Below are 22,293 nucleotides of genomic sequence, written 5' to 3'. Positions count from 1 at the left end.
TTTAAGATTTTGTGTTAACGTAGATTTCAGGCAAACTTTTGAAGGCATTATCTAATGTTTAGCAGTGAAAAAGATTTAATTGATCTTTTTTTGGATACACTCTTTTATGACATTTAAAATCGGTTCTCCATTTGGACGAAGATATTTGGAATAGACATAGAACTAGTGACAAAGCGTGTATCCGTTTTCCACTCATAGATTTATTTTTGAATAATAAAAACGATTTATGTAATATTTGAATTTAGAATATAATTAACACACTGTTTGTCTCTACGGTCGTGTCGAATTACCCTCCCTATGATTACGAGAGGGAAGAGAATAGAGAGTGCGCTAATATAGAATAGATAGTAATCCCTAACTGCGGATACAATCATTGTGCAATAAAACATCATTACTCGAGCTTATTTTATATAATTAGTACTTGTCACGACACACGTATTGAACGTAATTATTGACTTTAGTCTGCATCAACTGTCGCTTGCATTTTGCAACTGCTTGATGATTGACTTTAGCCGCAATGAAAAGATATTATAAGTTGTACTTTTCCAATTATTTATGTATGATTGTTAACACTGCATTTGTATTTGAATGTGTGTCTGTCAAGCAGCGTGCGTACGCGCATACCAACACGGAGATTGGTTATTCCAATCGTGTGCCCAAGGAAAGTGGAGAAGCTTCACGATTTGAGAGACATTATGCATTCATTTGTTCAATTTCAAGTCTTATAAGTCAGCGCTGACGGTTTATAATTGCTTGTTTATCGATAAGTGTTTGGTTTATAATGCACAGGCTATATATAGCAACAACGAAATCAATAATCGTGATGGGTAACCAGCTGATCGTCATGTCTGTCCCACACATAATAAGTTCACGTGTCCAGACAACAGTAAAAGAATATTAAAATACACAATTCTCTTTTAGCCCAAACATAATTATGAGCACAATATGAATCTTCGCCATCGTAAGAAAAAAGTATGTGTATCCTCAAAGATACTTTTTAGATAAAGATATAAATTATTCACCGCAAAGTTCCATTAAATTCGTAACGGCCATAACAATTGTATACATTGAACAATTAAAATTACAATAAACGTCTTTATCTTCAAGATTTGAAACAAAAGTAAGTAAAATTAAGCAATAATAGAACATAAATATACGTTACAAGTGGGTTATCGTTGAAATTTTCATTCAGCAAGAGTAGTAAGGTATCGTCCAAATCTCAGAAGACAAGATAATCATATAATTGTCGCGTTACCAAACTACTGAGCATGAATCTTTACGCAACATGTTGTTCGTACTTTCACTCTGATAGATTTCAGACTGATATGCTATCTGTCGATCAATCTATCTATCGACTGAACCTTTCCTATCCACTACCGGACAGACCCCAAGCAAAATATATTTTAATTTAAAACTACTTGTATCGCTACTCGCGGTTTTGACGGTGGAGTTTTATTTGAAATAATCAGTTAGCTATGAGGAGAAAATGTTTTCATTTAATTCGCTTTTTAAGTAATCAAAACATGGAATCATTCAATATTTAATAAAATAAATATAATATGTAATCAAATAAAATTAAATATAACGGTAACTACTTTAACCAACTAACGTAACTTTTCATTCGTATATAGTTAAGGCATTAATGTTAATATTTTTTTATGTAAATACATTTGTAGTAACATTAAATATTTTGCAATAAGGTAAATTTTATAATAATAATTTAGAGGAAATATTATTGGAACGTGAGATGAGTTCACAGACTCTTCAACGAATACATCGACTATACTGCATATATTTTAAATTATCCAATCGACAATAATTGTAATATTTTTAATAACGTTGCGTAATTATACTCGAATCATAATCCTGTAACTGTAGCTTATTGATATAAATCTGCCTGAAAAAGTAAAAAAACGCAAACAAAGGCGAACCAGCTCGACGACAGGCTTTCCTAACTCGTATTTTTATATTTAACCAGTTCTACCAAACAAACCACGTAACTAACCTAACCTATCCATTCAATACCAAGTACACCATTTTCCAATCCAATATTATAATTACATATGTATTCCGCCTGTTATATCATTACGACTAAACTAGTGAACTTTAAACGTTTTTTTTAAAAATATGTAGTCTAATGATTTTATACCAATTTTTCAAATGAAAGACTGAGGCGCTCTTCGGCTAAAAATGTAAGTTAGAAGAATTGAGTAATATCGGTTACATCAAGTCAACAACGAAGCTTACGTTGTCTTACCTTATTGTGAACTATGAAATATTAAAATATATAACATGAAAATAACGAGGCATATCATTAAAAATAACAAGTGTGTACGGGTCGCGACAATTAGTGGCTTATGAGTGTCGGCGAGTTCGGAGTGTTCGTCGTTATCTGTTGCTAAGGAGTTTGTCGTCGTCTAATTGCAATTCTGAGTGCGCGGACGCAGCTACGAGACAAGCGCCGCGACTTGCGACATCCGCGCGACACGCGACATCGCACCCCAGCGACGAAGCGTCTGGGAATACGTGAGCTAGATGTCGGGTAAATTTAAAAAGTTCAATTTATGTAAAAGATTTTACCCCAGCCAGTTCTTTCTGTAGTGCAGAACACATTTAAGGCTTATTACTAATTATTAAATATAACAATTTAGTCCAGAGTATCTAAGATATGACCCCCGGTATGTGCCCGGTAGGGTAAAGTTGAGCCTTAGGTCGATTGGCAAACCATCGAAATAAAAGTAGTGCTTAAATCTATTTTCCCTATATAAATCCCTATTAAGTTTTGAATAAGCAGTGTAGATTATCTTAATAAAACGTATCTTGTAACACGATATATTACAATTGTAATAACATTTCGTAGCACCGCCATCTCCTAGACTACACCGCCGTCGCGTCGTGTAAAGATGGTCGCGATTCAGCGGGCGCGCCAACAATTACATTACGCAAGTATCCGCGTTCTACACCGCACCAAAAACTTGGTATTCGCGATGCGCCAGCGCCGGCGTTAAATTGTACTATTTTAATTGCATAAGCGATTTATCGACATATGTCAGTTGAGCACGTCACGGCCAATTTCTTTTCAGTATTAAATACAATATGCAATGTCTATTTGCATACAATAATGGCGCGCGGACGCATCCTTCCTTAGGCGGAGATCAACGTCATAGGCGATCTCGAGGGCCTGTCATGTTACTATGTAGTGGTCGCGGACATCCTACAGCTCACTGGCCGACTGTTATATAAACGCGATTATAGCTTTGCAGTCGGGAGATGCAGATATAGCAAAAGTGATCAGTCTAGTATTTTACTTTCAGACGAGCGTCAAAGTTTAGTGCCATCAGAAGCTACAATGTCTTAAATAGTAAATTTAGTTAATAAAACTCAACAAGTTTATTGTATAAAGCAAATCCGATCAAACCTAATAGTAAACCACTGTTATACATTTTAATTTTTATAACTCGAAAACACTCAATTCATTCCTCCTAAATTCCTCTTAATTAACTTACGTCTTGATTTAGATTTTAATGTTCGAAACTTTTAAACGAATAAAATATAATTATAAAATAAACTAAGTACCTATCTCCTGCTTTAAATATTATAATTTATAAAAAATAACAGATAAAATTAAATTGAATTTAAATAAAAACATATTTTCGGTACACCTTTGAACCTCTTTTTATGTAAACGTGAATCGTAATCAATATTACAGGATTTGTGACTCATATTGAAATAGTGTATTGTATATAATCGAGACACGTAAATACCGTCAGTCGTCAATTCTTATTGTTTTTTTCTTTACAAAAACTGTCAGAGGTCATTACATCACTAGTTAAAATTCGCCGCTGCAACGCGTGCGCACTGCGCCGGCGCAGCCTTCGTGGATCTACGAGATCGCTGGCTAATCACGAGTGTATGATACCAGCGACACATTTTCACGTTACAAATCTTTTTGTCTACGCGTAATCTGTAATTAATCTAAAATGATTTAAAAATATATATCTGGGCATTCGTTTGTGTGATATATAGCATACAAATGAATTGCAAACTATGCACGCGTTTTATCGTCATGCGTAAGTTAATAGTTTGTAGATAATAATTAATATCGATAGATGCATACGAGCCGCTGGCATGCCGCGAACCGTTTCATCACATTTTCCTGTCATCCGAGACTAACAACATGAGCTATTGTGACAGCGAGCGTCCAATTACTGAAATTATATTAACAATTTGTGCGGCGAAATATTTAAACGCGCGAAGTATTCATTATAAGACTTTTATGTATTTACCCGTCGATTTCCTGATACGAATTTTGCATGCGAAAATTAATCATTATGGAAAAAGAAGCAGTCGGAATCGAGAGGCGCAGTTGCGATTTTTCGGGACGCCGGGGACACAAACAAGGTGAAATGTCAACTTACCGGCTCATGCTCGAGAGGTACTGGATGGCTTATAAGTCACAGCACACGCGTTTCTGGTTGGCACGGGTGTCGCGGTTGGCACGGTTGGCGCGGGTGGCACGGGTGGCACGAATGGCACGACGGTTCGATCAGGGCGCGGCCATCGCGTGCGGGCGCGGCGAGAGCTGGGGCGCGAGTGCGGGCCCGCGGGTCGCTGAGGCCGAGTGCGCTGCGCGGAAACGGCCTTCCATGCAGCGCGACCTGCATTTTGCGGAGTGCGGATTTTGCGATCAGACTCATCACTACGGAGGTCATCGACACCTACCTAATTTCTAATTGCAATGAATATATTAATGTAAATGAATGCAAGTTAAAACAACGTGGGATATATTATTGTTACCTCGCACCCATTTAGGTACTAGATGCGCCTGTACGTATCTGGATAACTATTTTGTCACTTGCCAGAAGTACCAGTATTATTTATTTCAATAAAGAGCGACTGAGAAGAAACAACATTAAGGTTAACGGAAAGCTTCCAAGCGATGAGTTCACAAAAACATAATTACTTAAAATATGTATCGATAATATTTGAATTTTGTGTCTTGGTATTAAATGCAATATAAACTATTCACAACTAATATACATATTGAGTATATATTTACACTAATATGCGTGTCTGACCCTTGTTTCATATGCGAGTATTTTATGATTTTTGTTGAAGCAATGGGCGCGATTTTTTATTCCGAATTCTTGAAATCTCCACATTTTGTTTGTAAACATGTCTTGCACATCCTTAGCTACCGACTAAGCGATGAAGGTAGATTCCAAACGATTCCTAATGGCATAAAAACAAGAAAAAACAGTAATCCACAAATTCATCTATTCATATTTTTTTAATATACCTATATACAATCTCCTACAATTGTCTGTTTTTTTCTTTTATATTATTTTATATGAGAGTTAATATATTTTTTTAAATATTGTGTTTATTTAATCTCTGATGATTTTTGAATGAATTTGTCAAAACAGCACATTAAATATTATAGTGCACGTGTGTGTGCTAAGAAGACACGCTACGCTGTCACTCATAGTCAGATGTTACAGCAGCCCAGACGATAGCTTGAAGTACTTTCCGAGACGTCATTGCACCACATTCGGCCTCCTAACTCCGATCTTACACTAATTTTATTTACATGGAAGCGTCTTTTTGGGTCGAACATGGACCTCGGAACATCCAGTCCCGTTAGTTAACACTTTGTTTAAGTCAACGAAGTAAATATTTAATGATAATGTAAGTAAATAAGCAAAATTATGAATTTAATTTGATTCGATCCTGAGAACGCGCTATCCACAACCCTATAAATAACCACTAGACTAGAGGAGTACAGTCACTAGTAGAGGAAGTTAACTTGTATTAAATACTTGATGAGCCCGCGGCTTCGAGAGCGTTTAAAATGTTTAAAAAATAAAAAAAAAATACTGTTGTAGCCTCAGTTACTCCTTATTACATCAACTAACTGCCAGTGAAAGTCCCGTCAAAATCAGTCAAGTCGTTCCAGAGATTAGCCGGAACAAAAATTAAAAAAAAATGATACTTTGGTATATGTACCGTGTATGCATACATATGCATTTAGTAAAAAGCGGTTATTTTAATATTACAAAAATACACGCCAATTTTATTATACGTATTATTTTATCAAGTATTTCTTTCAACTTAAATTGCATTCTTCAATAAAAATATTTATAAAGTAAACCGACCGCAATGGAATGTCGTATCCGAGATCAGAATAATACAAATACACTGTCTACTTGTATTATTACAAATATTTAACACATTATATGTACACCTAATATCTGCAATTATAGAATAAGTCATTATACTCATAAATTGTTTAGACATAAACAAGATCTGCGACTTCTAGTTCAAGTACGGCAGCAGCCATTAGTGAGGACTGGATCGCATTCCCTCACAGGCAGCGAATATTGTACCATGAATGTATAATAATCTCATTATCTTTGCTTTTCATAATTTGGAATTAAGATTTAATAAGTCTCATTATAGCTTATATACTTTATCTAACGAATTGAGTTATTTCAGGCACGTGTGCTTTCAAGTTTCCTTCTCCTACTAATTCGGAGTATAGATTCTGCAGAGAAAAACCTATTGATTCTCTAATACTGAGCTAAACCTACGGTCGATTTAAGTAAAAAAAAGGGTTTTTTCTTTCATTAGACGCTCAGGAACAGACCGGAGTTTGGAAATGGGTTTACTTCCCCTCGGAAAGCAAAGCTCGTGTCGAATAATCGCCTCATCGTATTATGTGAGTATCGTAATAGACTACAGACGAACTTACGCACATACTTGTTGCACTTTATTAATCTCGAGCGCATTTGGCTAATCAGAGAAAGGCCGCCGCGTCCGATATCGGTCGGAAGGATATTAGCTAATTAGTACCCTGCACTTTGGAAATATACTTACATATACATAATATATATTTTTCAAATGAACTAAATTTTTATCTTACTTTCATATGAACGAGGAATGGTTTCTTATATTAAATTTGTTAAAATGTGGTGGAGTATATAATTGAGAGCCACAATTACTCATTGAGAACTCTGACTGTAAGACGTCGGAATGTGTTGTATTACTATTAACCGGAGTACAACAATTTAAGGGGTCGTAACTTTGTTGCAGCCGAGTAAGTGCTTACCATGAGTAGATGCGATGGAAGGCAATCACTCTAATAACTTGCAATACTACTGATTAAATACCACATACTTCCCTGCGGCTCATTCAGCTTAACCGCAAATACAATGTAAAGAAATATAATTTCGCGTAAGCCGTGTTGACGTGGGATCGCAAAGACGCAAATGTAAAAGAAAAATATGTGCAGAATGTACCTATATGTGTATGTCAACGAGAATTTTTATAAATATTTATTTACATAAGAAATATTTATACTACGTCTTAAGTATATACGAATAAAAGTACTATACAAACATAAGTAAGTAACAAAAGTACAGGCAAGCATTTCGCTGTTGAATCAGCAACATCAACAGCTGAGCCAAGGTCCCAGGCTCAGACTTTTCGAGTTTATTTCAGCACGCTGCTCTAATGCAGTTTAGTGGTTATATATGTCGCAAATATAGAGCCGCTATAAGACGAGTTTTAAATAAAAATCAACACATGAAGACTCAACGGAGCTTAACCCGCGATTTTCGATTAAAATTCACGCCTTTTAGCCGCTGAAAAAAGGGCCGTGATGTTCTTTGAACTTTTCGCAATCAATTTTCGCAGTGCATCGTATGTAGTTCTGTGATATACATGAATGTTATATAAATGATTACAAAAGATTAATGAATAAATGTTTGTTGATTTCTGCTCCCATCTTTTACTATAAAAATAATATTTTGATTTTGACTAGTACTGAAGGTAGTAGTCAAGTACTAGCCAAAATTAGTAGTATTTTGAGTTAAATATCTTGAAAGTATCCCACATCCAGACACCGCGATACGGCTATATTTTGATGAATAGATTCTATTTCCCATGCCACTGGGGTATTTTGTAATGTGATCTCGAGTGCGGTCGCAGTCGAGATGCCCATCCGTATTGATTACACGGAACACGTCTGCAATGTGTGTTGATACATCGCTCCGGAGGTCTGCCTAGGTCTTTGTAACAGAAGATAGGCGGTTACTTGATAACATCTACGACTTATAAGTATGTAAAATATATTTGCTGAGTTTCTTTCGCCGGTTCTTCTCAGGTCAGGGTGTATTCTTTTTCCGAACCGGTGGTAGTGTTTAACTTGACAATCAATAAGAAAGTGTAATACTTCTATATTTAATAAAGGAATTTGAGTTTGAGTTTGAGTTTATTATAGTGCACATAAACACTTGAAAAACACCGAGTGCACATTGTTGAGGCCGATTCGACACAAGCTGGAACAGATGAAGCTAGAGAGTTATACTTACAATTAATATGATCTTATTTAGTTTCAAAAGGTCTAGAAGCCGGAATCGGTATTGATACCTTCAATAAATACAATTTTATTTAAAACTTACATGAGGAATCGTTCTTGGATCTTTTCATATACGACCACTACGGTTCAAGAGATTGTGAACCGACACAAATAAAGTCTTTTCCTATAAATTAAATTTATTGAGAAATGAGCTTTTACATTTTCATGATCATATGTTGTTTATATATATCATAAAATGTAAACCTGTGAATATATTTTTATGGTAAACAATAATAAATAAATAAAATATATAAATATATAAAGCAACAGTTTGTAAATCTCACACTGCTAGGCAAGCCTCAGCGAGACGGTTTAGAGCTTATTCCACCACGCTGTTGCATCGCGATTTGGTGGATACAAATGTAGCAGAATCATCTAACATTTGTAAATTGAAGTTTTCCTTCACCGCCGAGTACATCACAACTTAAAAGTGAACCCACAGAGATTTAGTTAAGATCACGTGTCCTAGGCACATTTATATATTTATATAGTATTGGTGAGGAAGAATTAAAAAAAAATCGTGCTTGAAATTTTCTAAAAGTCGTTTTTTTTATAATTGCATTTTTTACTGAAGTTTACTGAAGCCATGTTCAACTGGTCTGAGGCTACAAACTTCGGCATAATTTATCACCTCGTGCCTTGAGAGTATAATTATAATCCGTAGACGAAATTAAACGATGCTTATTTAATCAACAAGTAACAATAATTAACCTTTGACCGTCATACTGAGTTTGTCCAAAAGTCAGTCAAAATTGTTTCCAAATTTATTTCGTCAGTGTTACGCTGCCGGCGCGTGCGGCCTCGCGCCACGCTCCGCAGGACGCACGCGACCCCTGCGCACGCGCACTTATGTTTGGTTTAAAACAGAGATAAGTACCGCGATTTACGTAAATCATGCGTTACGTATTAATATTATAAAAAAATGTAAACAAGTTACATCCCGTAATAAGCAAATAAGTATTTCATAGCCACTAAACATTCTAATATAATATTTAATCAACCATGTAATACGTTTAATTTTTACAGGATTGAGTTGAAATATCTTGAAAATACATATAATGGTGTATGAGAATAAATTACATCGTATAAAAATATTCCTAATACACACGTTCACACGACTAGATTTAGCTCAACCGATGTTCCTGCATTGTGTAAGAAAATTTACATAAAAATAAGTAGAATTTAGTCTTAAGAAAGATACAAACCCAACTACAAAAAATATGGACCAATTAACTTCCGACTGATGGCTCATTTCCTAGTATAACATTTTTATCAATAAAAATACTAATATGAACGGTTCCATTTACAGTCAAATTAACAGGTTTACGAGTTACATAACATAGTGACACATAGTAACGTCAGCCTCAGACGCAGATGACTATTTTAGAGAGCTAATTTCACGGTCGAACTGACGCTAAACGATCAGGATGAGAGCACGCCTCGGCAAGTAGATGAACTTTCATCTGGAAATGTCATCTGTATATAAATATACCTATCTATTTTAATCACGCCCATATTATTTATTATAATAGTTAATCATGTTCGCTTTGATATTCAATAATAATTATTAAAAGATTTGGAAAAAATATAGGCAGAAAAAGTCATCTTCTTTCTATTTCTTTTCCATTTTTAGGATAATTTACATGCGAATTAATTGTTTTTTAATTTTACTAAATATAAGTTACTTTATAAACAGAAAATATATTATAATGGTCAGGTTACTGCTTCAAGATACATTTACTTCAAAGTGTCAATACATTTAATTAAAAATATTTAATAATAACAAATGAGAACATAGCCTTTAAGTAATAATTATGCATATTTCGTATTAAACCCATAATTATCATTTTAGAATTAGGATTGTTTAGACGTCGAGTGGTGGCGTGACCGCCGCCTGAGTCAGCGGGTCGTTGACGCTGACTTGCAGTGAATCTTATGCAACCTTTTTTAATATCAACCAGTTAACAATAGATAACGTTTTCATAGTTCAGTTTTTGCGTGTAATGAGTATTTCCTAGAAACTACTTTATCAATAATAAGAGTTTTAAGGATTGTGGGTCAATAACTTATTTAAGACTAGAAGTCAAAAGTAAAGTAACAGCTTCATATATTAAAGAAACATTTTCTCTGATAAAAAGATCTCCAATGTAAGATGGCGTATCCTAACTTCATTTCCTCTAAAACACTCCGCTTTTCCTGGTATTTTCTGGTATTTTCTTTCCGCAACGAAGCAGAAATTGATAAAGGAGTTACGTATTACTTCGACTACAGTTAATTTATTGCTAATTATTATAGTTTTATTAATCGATTAAGCATGTCACTTATAACAATAGAAATATTTGTGTGCCTGCGTGCGTCTATGACGTCAAACTGACCATACAATTATTATGATTCAAGACGAGTTATGCTATTTAATCTATAACACGTACGCTTGTGTAAGTTTTCAAATATGTACTAGATTCCACCCGCGGCTCCGCGCGACGCGCGTGGTCAGAGATAAGTCATGGGTACGTTATTTCCTTTCCTGTCCCCCTGAGAATTGTTATGCAAAGTTATATGATGATCGGTTGAGCAGTTAATAGATGCAGTGCGATGCTGTAAGAATTCAGTCCATATCTCACATGTGAAATGTCGATGACCAACTTACAGTGGTACATCACTTAAATACGTGCATCCTATACATTTTATAATTTTAATTATAGCCGTCTCACATATTGACATTTCACGCTGCTGTACCTACGTGTTCTGCGTTAACTTTCGAGTTTCTTCCTTCAGAATACCTATACAGTACATACGTCTGTGGAGACACGATCATAAAAAATAATATATTTCGTGTAAGGTGCAGTTTTATTTGGCATATTTTCATAGTAAACCCAAGATTAATACGTTATTTAGCATAGAAACATTTATAACATAACGTTAATATAAACAATTATCCAAAGCCAATTAAATTTGTAGAATTGAATTAAAGTTGTATAATTTAACATATATTTTCTGTAACACAATTCCATGACCTAAGAAATCATGGGAAGGGTGCAATAAATACCAACAGTATGTTATGTCACAATTACAAGAAGTATTTAAGTAAGTTTTAATATTAAATATTTTCATTATTATTGATCTGATTACGCAACGACCATTAATATTTGCTATTCCTACAGTCGTCTTTGCGCTGACGCACGCTTAGACAGATTTCTTGGAGTCGAATTTCAAATAAATGCAATCACGAAACGAATTCTATCATAACAAGTAGGTACAGTTACATACAAATTACTTTCATTATATTTAAACTTACTATGCCAAAATATCGTTTCTTATATAAATATATAGTACTTAATATAATCTAATTCACTGTGTAAATGCATAAATAGTGACTTTTAAAATTTTCTATTGTAAAATTAGGATGAGTTGGGTAAGATCGAATTGTCGGATTTCGATTTTAGCCTAAAATTCCATCGCTACAATTCTACCCCTTTGCCGATAGATACTCCCTACAATAATATCCTACTCTTAAGTATTTAGTTATTAAGTAAGAAAGTAATTAAGTATTTAGTTTATTTTAATTTAGTATAGGGACAAATATCTTTGTGTGTTTACTAATATGATTTTTTTGTCAATTGTACTTAATTAGCATACCCAAAGTGTAATTTGCTTATCTAGAGTAAAAAGGGGATTTCCCTCGAAATAAAAACAAATCATTTTTTGGATTCTTTAAATTGTGCAATAACACAAATATATTTTTATATTTATAATATAGAGGCAGAAGGACGACTATGTGAATGAATCGCCATATGAGATTCGATAAAACGTACTTTTTTTATAAAATGGTGTGTTACCTGAAAATACAAAAAAAAATCGACAGATGATATTTAAACAATTTATATTTAAGAAAACTTCATAGATTAATAACGATCAAACAAAACTACACTGATCCCCACGCAATGCTTTTCAGATGTTGATGTACAGACACCATCCGTTTTACTTCCATATGAGTAGCTTTAAATTTATTTTCTTACTGCCAACAAAACTGGTCTAAATACTGATTGTAACCGGATATATTATTTAAGGAAAATATTTTAAATGTATCATTGACTTTGACAAGGATCGATGCTTTATTGCAAACGAATCGAATGGAATCGGAGGAGTTTTGCGGGTCTTGGAAAAACCAACCGTAACCGTTTTTGTTGAAATTCGATCTGTTACAAGTAACACGTAACGCCATCTCACCCCGACGTCTTATAATATTGTATGATATGAATGAGAAAAAGCATTAACACTTATTGGTGGTGTTTTTTTTTTTCGAATGTTCTGAGACGGTGATAGTTTCTATGAAGGCATATCATACATTTTGTACACCTTAAAAAGGTCTATAAAAAAGTCCGCGTTGGTAAATGTCTATCTCTTAGGGATAACCCACAATAACCATTCTTTATCCTTTTATTTTTACGAGAAATAATGGCTTATTTACGAAAGGACTTCAAGCAATACAGCATTAATCCTTATCCAATTATGAACCTTAAATACATTGTGAATTTAATACAGATCAATATGGCCCTTTACAGCAGGTACTTTGCATGAATATTTTCGAAGACATTACAAATTTACATAGCGGGTTGTATTTTCTAATGTCATAAATGCTGTGAACGTTGTATATAAACACATTGTGTAGCATTGCACCCGTGCAAAGCTGGGGCGGGTCACTAGTGTTTATATATTTACTCGGATTAGAAATTAGAAAAACGATCGCCTCCTGGCTGTTTCTACTCATATATAATTATGTATATAATTAATTTGACGTAAAAAAAAAAGTCCCGCTGAGTTTCTTTCGCCGGTTCTTCTCAGGTCAGGGTGTTTTCTTTTTCCGAACCGGTGGTAGTGTTTAACTTGACAATCAATAAGAAAGTGTAATACTTCTATATTGAATAAAGGAATTTGAGTTTGAGTTTGAGTTTTGAAAAATAGATTGGAGGAAGGAAGACGGATTAGAAGTAGGTTGGAGTAGAGTATAAATCTATCGACTAGACCGAAAAAAATATTGAAATGTTTTTTTTATCCTTTTTATTACGTATGAGTTCAATTGTTTAACAAAAAAATATATAATTGATCTATTAAATATCCCTGAAATGTGGATTCCGTGTCAAACTACGCAAACGAACCAATGACTTATATATCAAGTGTCGATATGGTTACGACATTACATAAAATATTTTTAAATATTTTGTTATAAATTAGATATACCTAATATTTATTCACGATTCAAGTTGGTTCGTGTTATTAACAAAAAGTAAAAACCACTTAATATGTTTGTAATTTATCCTAAAAATGTCATTAGAAGTATTTTATACATACTGACAAGGTTTTAGCAGCAATAAAGATGGCGAGAAGTGACGAAGATAAAGTTTATTATGTCATAGTGAAGCTAAGACGAGGTCCGGAAGCAGTGATGAATAGTTTTTCTGGTCCTTTTTACTTGGTCCGTTGCCAAGACAAAAGAGCCAAAAACTATTAACTAAGTAAAACGAAATCATTTTAAGGATTAACTTAACTCATTTATATAAATACAGCTATTAATTAATTAATTAACAAACACAGTATCGAAACACACACATTGCAATTTGAAATATAGTCGAGGTATAACAAATATACCTATTCACATATTTTTTGTTACCAATGTAGACGGACTAGCAATGGATCACCTGATGGTAATTGGTCAACATTAATTATTCTTCATATCACCTACGCCACCAGCATAGAGAACTAAGACATTATGTCCCTTATGCCTGCATTACCGTGTTAACCATAGGGCACACGGGGCACGTACCCAGGGCTCCCATCCTGCTAGGGCCCCGAAGAACTAACAATTTGTTTCACATGTTTATGCTCACGTTAACTGCTATACATTATATTTTCGAAATTGTCATATTTGTAAGAAATAACTAACATATTTATCAAAAGGCTAGTGAGGATAGTCGATATTAAAAGTTGAAAGCTATAGACGTGCTCTTCGTGATAGAAAGAGTTATACTATATAGTCTTAAGATTGTACAACCAATCAGATTCTATATATTAATTGACACTAGAATATTTGACACTATACTTAAGGAATGGCGATAAGCAAATTATTTGTACATGGTAATAAATATCTACCAAAAGGGCCCCCAATTTATGAGTGGCCAAGGGCCCCAGCATAGCTTGAGACGACTCTGTATGCCTGTTATACTAAGTATAACTGTTTGGCGGTAGAATATATATACTGGTAGTATACCACTACTACATTCAGTACCAAACCAGAGGAACTCGCACAAAGCCAAACAACCAACAAGTGATTAAGTAAGTATACGGTTTGCTGCCTTTGTTCATACTATTGCCATAACTACGACATATAACATACCAACACTTGTGCAAACAATTACCCAAAATAATATTATATCTAAATTGTATTGTATCGCCAACAGCTGAGGTGTCCGAGTGGTTAAGGAGTTGGACTTGAAATCCAATGGGTTCTACCCGCGCAGGTTCGAATCCTGTCCTCAGCGAGGCTTTCATTTTGAAGAAATAGAATTATAACGGTGCGTTTCTGATGTACCGCCAAACAGCAAAACTGATAGTGTTGGTTTCCGGCTTAAAGGATGAGTTAGCCTGTGAAATTTCATTGATAACGTGAGGGACGGAAAAAATATTATTAAAATTCTCATAATGTCAAGGGCGGCGGAGTTCACCATCCACCGTCATGTGGCCCATTTCTAATAACTAAATTCCGCTGCTGAATTTTTTGCTTATTAATAAATCACTCTTTTAAAAAAAATTTATTAAATAATACATTTTGCTCATATAAAATCTTACAGATGATAAAAAGTATCAATTTAGTATTTGTATCATTTATTTATACAAATAAATATTTGTTGAGACTCACGCAGGATATATAAATACAATTGTATTTTAGAGACCTAGATAAATTTGTAATTATGGTCCGAAAATCTAACACATAGTTGTCCGATGTTGTTAGGCTGTTTTTAATTATAAGCTAAAAATTCACAAATGAGCAAGAAATAATTCATTGCTCTATTTGGCCAGCACGAAGGACAGTAATGATAAAGCTGAGTAACTTATAATGTTTAATAAATGAGCAAAACTTATAGCAAACGATTGCCAGTAGAGCTATTCTTTAAAAGGAAAATCGACATTAACTGTAATAAAATTATAAAATATATAGGATACACGTATCAAAATCGCGTATCGCCGTCAGTTGGTTGTCAAAATTACACGAGTGAATTCCTGCAGTAACTGCAGATCTATAACCGCGTTAAAGCGAAAACATTGGGCAAGTTCTTTGTCATATCTTACTTCACGTAAACTTCACGTTGAAGAATTAGTTTATGCGTACTCGTAAACTCTGGAGTAGGCAGCTATAACTATACATTAATAGGAATGAAATTAAACTAACAATATAAAAACGAAATTAATCGACTCTCTAATTTATTTTTCATTTGATTTTTTCATTTTGAAAACACCATGAACTTATAAATTATTTGAAAAAATCCTAAATAACAATAATCTCAATCAAGGATTTGTTACAAAAACAAACATTAAAATAATTCATTATAATCAATAAAACAGAATCAACAAAATCATATTATATCAAAAGATAAGGAACCCTACGCGCGCACGCGCAGCATCCTGACCGCTACTTCTCAGAAGCTATTAAAATATGAATCAGTCAATTTCACAGAATGATCTACGATGCGACTTTTTTTCCTTGTAATATAAATATTACGACTCGCAAATCGCTATTTTTAAATATATTTTCCTATCGGTATCATATTTTTTACTGACGTGGTGATTTTATTGGCGTCTGTCTGCAAACAATATTATTAAAAAAGATGAAATATTGTGAAAGACTTAGTAAAATACACATAAGTGCTTAATAATAATAATTAGAACCATCATAGCGGTGCTTCACGTATTGAAATGTATTATTTATAACCAAATTGAAAAAAAGAATTCGTTAGTTCAATTTTATTTTTTTATTACTTCAGTTCTGTTTCGTTTATTAACCGATTTGGACAATTTTTTTTTTTTTTGGGAGGGTGTGTGCTCCGCTTGGTCCTGGAAAAGGTTTTTTTGTTATTATCATATTTTATAATGTATCCGTTTCTAAAATTCAAGTTATTTTTAATTTTGTAATCCACCAAGCTTACTGCACTGTTTTGAGAAGGCTATCTGATTGCGTGTTATTAAATATGTACGTATGCTCTTTAAGTACACATGGAACCAGTTTCTTTTTATTTAAATATAACCATAAATGACTCCAAATCTGACTTTATGTTATGCGATCAAGTTGTATATACATGTAGTATTATGTATGAAGTCGCAGTTTTGCACTCATGATGTTTGTGAATATATATCCTAACAAAATTTATGTCAAAAATGAGTTCTTATTTCTTAAAAAATCCAAAGATGTGAATAACAAGAAGCGCGAAGTGCTAAAAACTCGTATAACGAATCCTTTTTTGTTGGCATTCCGTTTAAAATCCGACACATATGTTTATTTGCAAATAAGTTTTTGTTACTTGTTCGTAAACTGGTGTAATCAATAAGTTGATCTCATGTATGTAAATAGTGCAATGATCATTATCACGTTTAATAGCTGAGGTATTTACAAAAATCGATTAATTAATTATTAACTATGAAATAATGCTCTAACTACAGCCAGGTATACCTATATCTCATTTATAAAACTACCAATAACGTATATTAATACTTTTTCAAACTCAAAATAGCCTAATGAACCTTTAGAGGAGAGTTCAGGCTTCTTGAATAATACTCTTGAAATATAAACACGGTGCGAAAAACAGTCCTTTTCGGGACTAATCTTGTTTCAACGACGGCGTCTTACAAAGTGCTGCTACAAACCTCAGTGGTATTACTTATAATAATCTCATCTGCATAAACATTAATAATATTTTCAAGGTGTGCTATAAATATAATGTTTTTCGTATTTAGATACTAAGGGTAATTAAAAAACAACTTTATAATTATACATATACTAATTACATGTTAAATATAATCAAAAACCATTTTTTATGAATACGTATAGATTAGACATCGTTCCCAAAATCAAAATGAAAGCCTCGCTGAGGACAGGATTCGAACCTGCGCGGGTAGAACCCATTGGATTTCAAGTCCAACTCCTTAACCACTCGGACACCTCAGCTGTGAGTATTATATTGAAATATATAATGTAAAATTTCATACAAGTCTCGTACTTATTCAAGTGTGGCTAACGCATTACCAATAACATATTTAAAACAAACTAATTAGCCTATTTAATCTATTCTGACAGCTCATTAAACAATGAAATAGAAATTAAAAAGGGGTTTTACGAACAATTAAATATCGCAAATTTCAATACATTACAAACACACATAGGCTCTATAGTAGGTATATATTAACGAGATACATAACCAAGTATACATGCTAGGTATAATTACGTACAATGCTCTACCGCAGACTAATGAACAGTGTGCAAGTGTAATTCCAAGCACAAAGCATACGACTTGGTTTGCGTGGTATATTTATTCTTACGCATTCAATGTTCATACAGATTTATAAAGGTAACACTAATCTTAATGTTCGCCAAAATTCTAATTTATATTATCTATATATTTCGCTGCCTAACAGTTTAATTTATTATGATTTTAATTTTACGATTATTTAATAAAATACATGCAAAATGGTAGTAACTTCCCAGCCAATGCTAAGCAAACAGTCGTCGTCAATTTTCTAACGATAACGAGACTTATTTTTTGTCTGAATCCGGCCAAACAAATGATCTCAAAGGTATATTTTATTTTATAATAAATAAATAAATGTAATATTCTTTTCATAAAACTGAACAATAAATAGCTATCAATGATACTCGACTCCCAAGGTCTTTATTGAGTTAAATACTATTTTTATACGTCGCGTAACCCCTAATATTAAATGGTATGCTTACCAAGATTATAGAGTACCTGATTTTTTAGTATTTTTACGTAACATACAGATTGACAATATATTCCAAAATATAATTGGTTTGTTTGATCTTGGAGCTGACATAGTTCCAAAATCATTATGAGGGTATTAACTATAGATATTCCACTAACCTAACGTTATAACATTCGGCGTTTAGATTTGTATAAATTATATACATTTGAATTAATATATTCATTGTATAAACACAGACATTGTATGTACAATTAAATTTGAGATTCATGTTTTAAAAAGTTTTTTTTTTATTATATAATTCGTTCAACGTCAAATATTGGTACAATTAAAGAAACCTCATTAGATTGCTTCTAAATTCAAACGTAATTTAGATTTTTATTAAAACAAAGTACTATATTTATTTGTATCCAATGCAATTTATTTAAATTCAAAAAATAATGTAAAAAGTTAAAGGTGTATCATTTCCGCTGAGGACAGGATTCGAACCTGCGCGGGTAGAACCCATTGGATTTCAAGTCCAACTCCTTAACCACTCGGACACCTCAGCTGTGAGAGAGTATGCAAAATTTATTAGTAGTTTCTACGATACACTTTTTGCTTTTAAAAAATAATTTTTATTTATTGTTTTTCATACAAGGACCCACTCTGTATGCGATAAAAAATTGATTTAATAAATGTTATATTTATTAACGCGAACATGAACTCCTGCGCATAACAAGTAACAAGTTCTGGAGCAATCGATTTTTATCGAAAAGTACTTTATTAAACATCTTAAAAATCATAATTTCTTTTTTTACCCATGATGTCGTTATTATTTTAAAAACTTTATTAATTTTAATAAACCTGCAGAACTGTCCTCGTATAATGAAGGCTAAGTCTGCGACCAACTTTTTAAAACAAAAGAAATGTTACTTCATTATTATTTATCCACTTAATATTAACATTTAACGGTACGTCGATATTACGCTACAAACAAAACAAAACAAAACAAATCTGTATTATTCTGCTATTGTTGCCATTGAGATCGCTTTTAAATTAAACATGAATAGAAAGTTCAATTAATTTCTCGACATATGCTGTTCCCAGTTAATCCTAAGGTTAGTCATCATTAAGTATATAAAAAAACAGATACTTTCAAAATACTACAACTTAAATAAAACTTTGATAAAAATATACTTAATCTTCTATGTATGCTTAGATCTTTAAAATTACACAACAGATTTTGATGCGGTTTTTTTTAATAGATATATTGATTCAAGCGGAAGGTTTATATGTATAATACATGCACAATATAGTAGAGAAACACTGATAATTTTAAGGGTTTCTGAAATGATGTCGTAAATAAACAGATTTTTTTGCGCTTACATTGCAAACGCTGGCAGACCCTACGAGATAGATCAAAATAATGTACTTACAGTATTGTACACCTTAAAAAGGTCTTCAAAATTCAGCGATATATGTTTATCTCTTAGGGATATCCCACAACAACCATTTTTTATCTTTTATTTTTTACGAGAAATAATGTAATTTTCGAAGTGATTTTGAGCACTATAGCATTATTCGTTATACACTTAAGTACCTAAAATACATTGTGTATTAAATACAGATCAATATAGCCCTTACAGCATGTAATAAAACGTCCCTGCGTTTTGTATAGCGGTTTGTATTCTGTAATGACTGAAAAACTGTGAACGTGCAAAGCCGGGGCGGGACGCTAGTTCAATTATAAAAGCTTAACGTTAATATGTACAAGATAAACTTATAAGTTATAGTTGCACGTTGCAAGAAACAAATTTGCTATTTTATTGAGTACTTATGTTTTATTTACTTTTTATCAAATTAAACAAGCGTGGTAGAGACGTAGTAGACCTAATTGGAAAGAAGATACAAATGTAACAAATGCAGAAATCAATTGTTAAATTTAATATAATAAACTCTCGAACAGATAAATTTTAATGTTGGCTGCATTTATTTATTTAAGTTATAACCTAACTAATCAAGGTCATTCGGTTGCACTTTTTTTTTTGGCATTGACGCAGCGTGTACTCTGCACGAAAACGTTTTTGGCAGGCTCTATTCTACTGCCAGACCTCACGGCAATTGATGTAAATGAAATATTAAGTGTTATATAATCTTATGAAAGATAATATCAACATTTGACTGTACATACATTAAGCTCAATACATAATCGTTAATTATGGAACACTGCTAAAGTCCCTATATTATAAACGCCCATTTTATGTCGCCTAAATATTTATAATTTCTAATATTTGTTTTTACTCAATAATTTTGAAGTATTTGTTAATTTTTATTTTGTTATAATTTAGCAAACTGATTATATTACAGTGCAGTCATTTACAAATCCTCTAACAACTTGTCACTCTATCGCAATTAAATAAAAAAGTAATCGTTGTCGTTTTCTTATTCTAGTGACACAAAGATTCAGTTGAAGTTTGGTCAAGTTGTATCGAAATAGAATCGAGAACGTATCGGCATCGTTATAAATTAGTAGAAATGACTCGCAGTAGTCAGAGAAAAAGTAGGACATATATATCGGATACGTAAGTGCAAATTTGCTGCCTATATTACTATTGCCATAACTACGAAATATGACATACCAACACTTGTGCAAACAATTACCCAAAAGAATATTATATCTAATTTGTATTGTATCGTCGACAGCTGAGGTGTCCGAGTGGTTAAGGAGTTGGACTTGAAATCCAATGGGTTCTACCCGCGCAGATTCGAATCCTGTCCTCAGCGAGGCTTTCATTTTGAAGAAATAAACGTCACTTAGCAGAATTATAACAGTGCTTATATAATCAACCGCCGCACAGCTAAACTGGTATTATTGTTTTCCGGTTTTAAGGATAAGTTGCCCCATGTAATTTCATTGATAATGTAAGGGGTGGGTTATAATTCTTATAATGTAAATATCTATGGGTTGAGATCACCTACCACCAGATGGCCTATTACTCTGTCTGCCTACCTACTTAAATAAAATATATGATAAAAAATATAATCTCAATCTCACATAAAAAAATAATCATGATTAATAATAATAGATGATATTTTCTTAAGCATATCTAAGAGTATTTTGCATAAAGCACTAGTTACGATATTACGTTAAAGATTACGTCAAATTCAAGCACAAGCGTATTAAGAGTAGATCCTCGTCGAGATACGCAACATTGGTGTTGATCATTTATCCGAGTTTGTGCAAATAGCACATAAAGCATTCAGGTCGCAGCTACTGCACTTGGTCTGAATGAAGGTACATGCAAAAATATGCAGCGCCTTAAAGCACTACATTTGCTTGAGATGCATCGTTGAGATGCATTCGTGATGTAGTGCCTTTACTAAATGTAATAATCTCATTCGTCGCTCCCTTCGGCGAACTCATTCTGTCTGGAAATATATCGATATTAGAGAAAAATCATAAAGTATCTAATAAATGCACAAGAATCACGCGAGCACCATTATGGAGAATATGTTTAGAATTTATGATAACACTTGCGACAGCATGGGTGCAGTGGCGTAGCTATCTTTGGGCCAAGTAATGCAGTGCTCCAGTGCCCTGGAGCTCAGGGGGCCCTCTAACCCAAACTTTGAAAAGAGAGAATTTAGCCTACTAATGATAAGTTCAACTCACTGTATCCTGTAGCCTATTCTTATTCCTATCTACAATTTTGAAGGGCAATATAAGTTAAAAAAGGGGTAGAAAGAGGGGTTGAAGGCCCGATTTATTTTCTATGCACCGGGGCCCTTGCCCATCTAGCTACGCCACTGCATGGGTATCGTATTTTGGTCACAACGTGGATACTTTCAGCAAGCATACTATACATTTATATTATGTTCAAGTGCATCATTGCCCTTATAGTTTAAAG

General features: G+C 33.3%; 1 protein-coding gene and 4 non-coding genes across 5 annotated transcripts in view; 2 read left to right on the top strand and 3 right to left on the bottom strand.

Moving 5' to 3' along the window:
- LOC125064451 (probable GPI-anchored adhesin-like protein PGA55) overlaps positions 1 to 4,614 on the bottom strand; it is a 48,354-nt gene extending 43,740 nt beyond the window's left edge. Inside the window, exon 1 of the mRNA XM_047671472.1 lies at positions 4,419 to 4,614. Coding sequence (XP_047527428.1) covers positions 4,419 to 4,426 — 8 coding nt within the window. The 5' untranslated portion in view covers positions 4,427 to 4,614. The remainder of the gene's footprint in view (positions 1 to 4,418) is intronic.
- Positions 4,615 to 14,873: 10,259 nt separating this feature from the next.
- On the top strand, positions 14,874 to 14,955 carry Trnas-uga. The gene has a single exon. It is a non-coding gene; the product is annotated as a tRNA-Ser (tRNA).
- Positions 14,956 to 17,551: 2,596 nt separating this feature from the next.
- Positions 17,552 to 17,633, bottom strand: Trnas-uga. Its single transcript has one exon. It is a non-coding gene; the product is annotated as a tRNA-Ser (tRNA).
- A 1,238-nt stretch (positions 17,634 to 18,871) lies between these two features.
- Trnas-uga lies at positions 18,872 to 18,953 on the bottom strand. Its single transcript has one exon. It is a non-coding gene; the product is annotated as a tRNA-Ser (tRNA).
- A 2,134-nt stretch (positions 18,954 to 21,087) lies between these two features.
- On the top strand, positions 21,088 to 21,169 carry Trnas-uga. The gene has a single exon. It is a non-coding gene; the product is annotated as a tRNA-Ser (tRNA).
- Positions 21,170 to 22,293: the final 1,124 nt, after the last annotated feature.

Source organism: Vanessa atalanta, chromosome 6 (genome assembly GCF_905147765.1).
Source record: "Vanessa atalanta chromosome 6, ilVanAtal1.2, whole genome shotgun sequence".
NCBI lineage: Eukaryota > Metazoa > Arthropoda > Insecta > Lepidoptera > Nymphalidae > Vanessa > Vanessa atalanta.
This window is presented reverse-complemented; position numbering and strand designations above follow the sequence as displayed.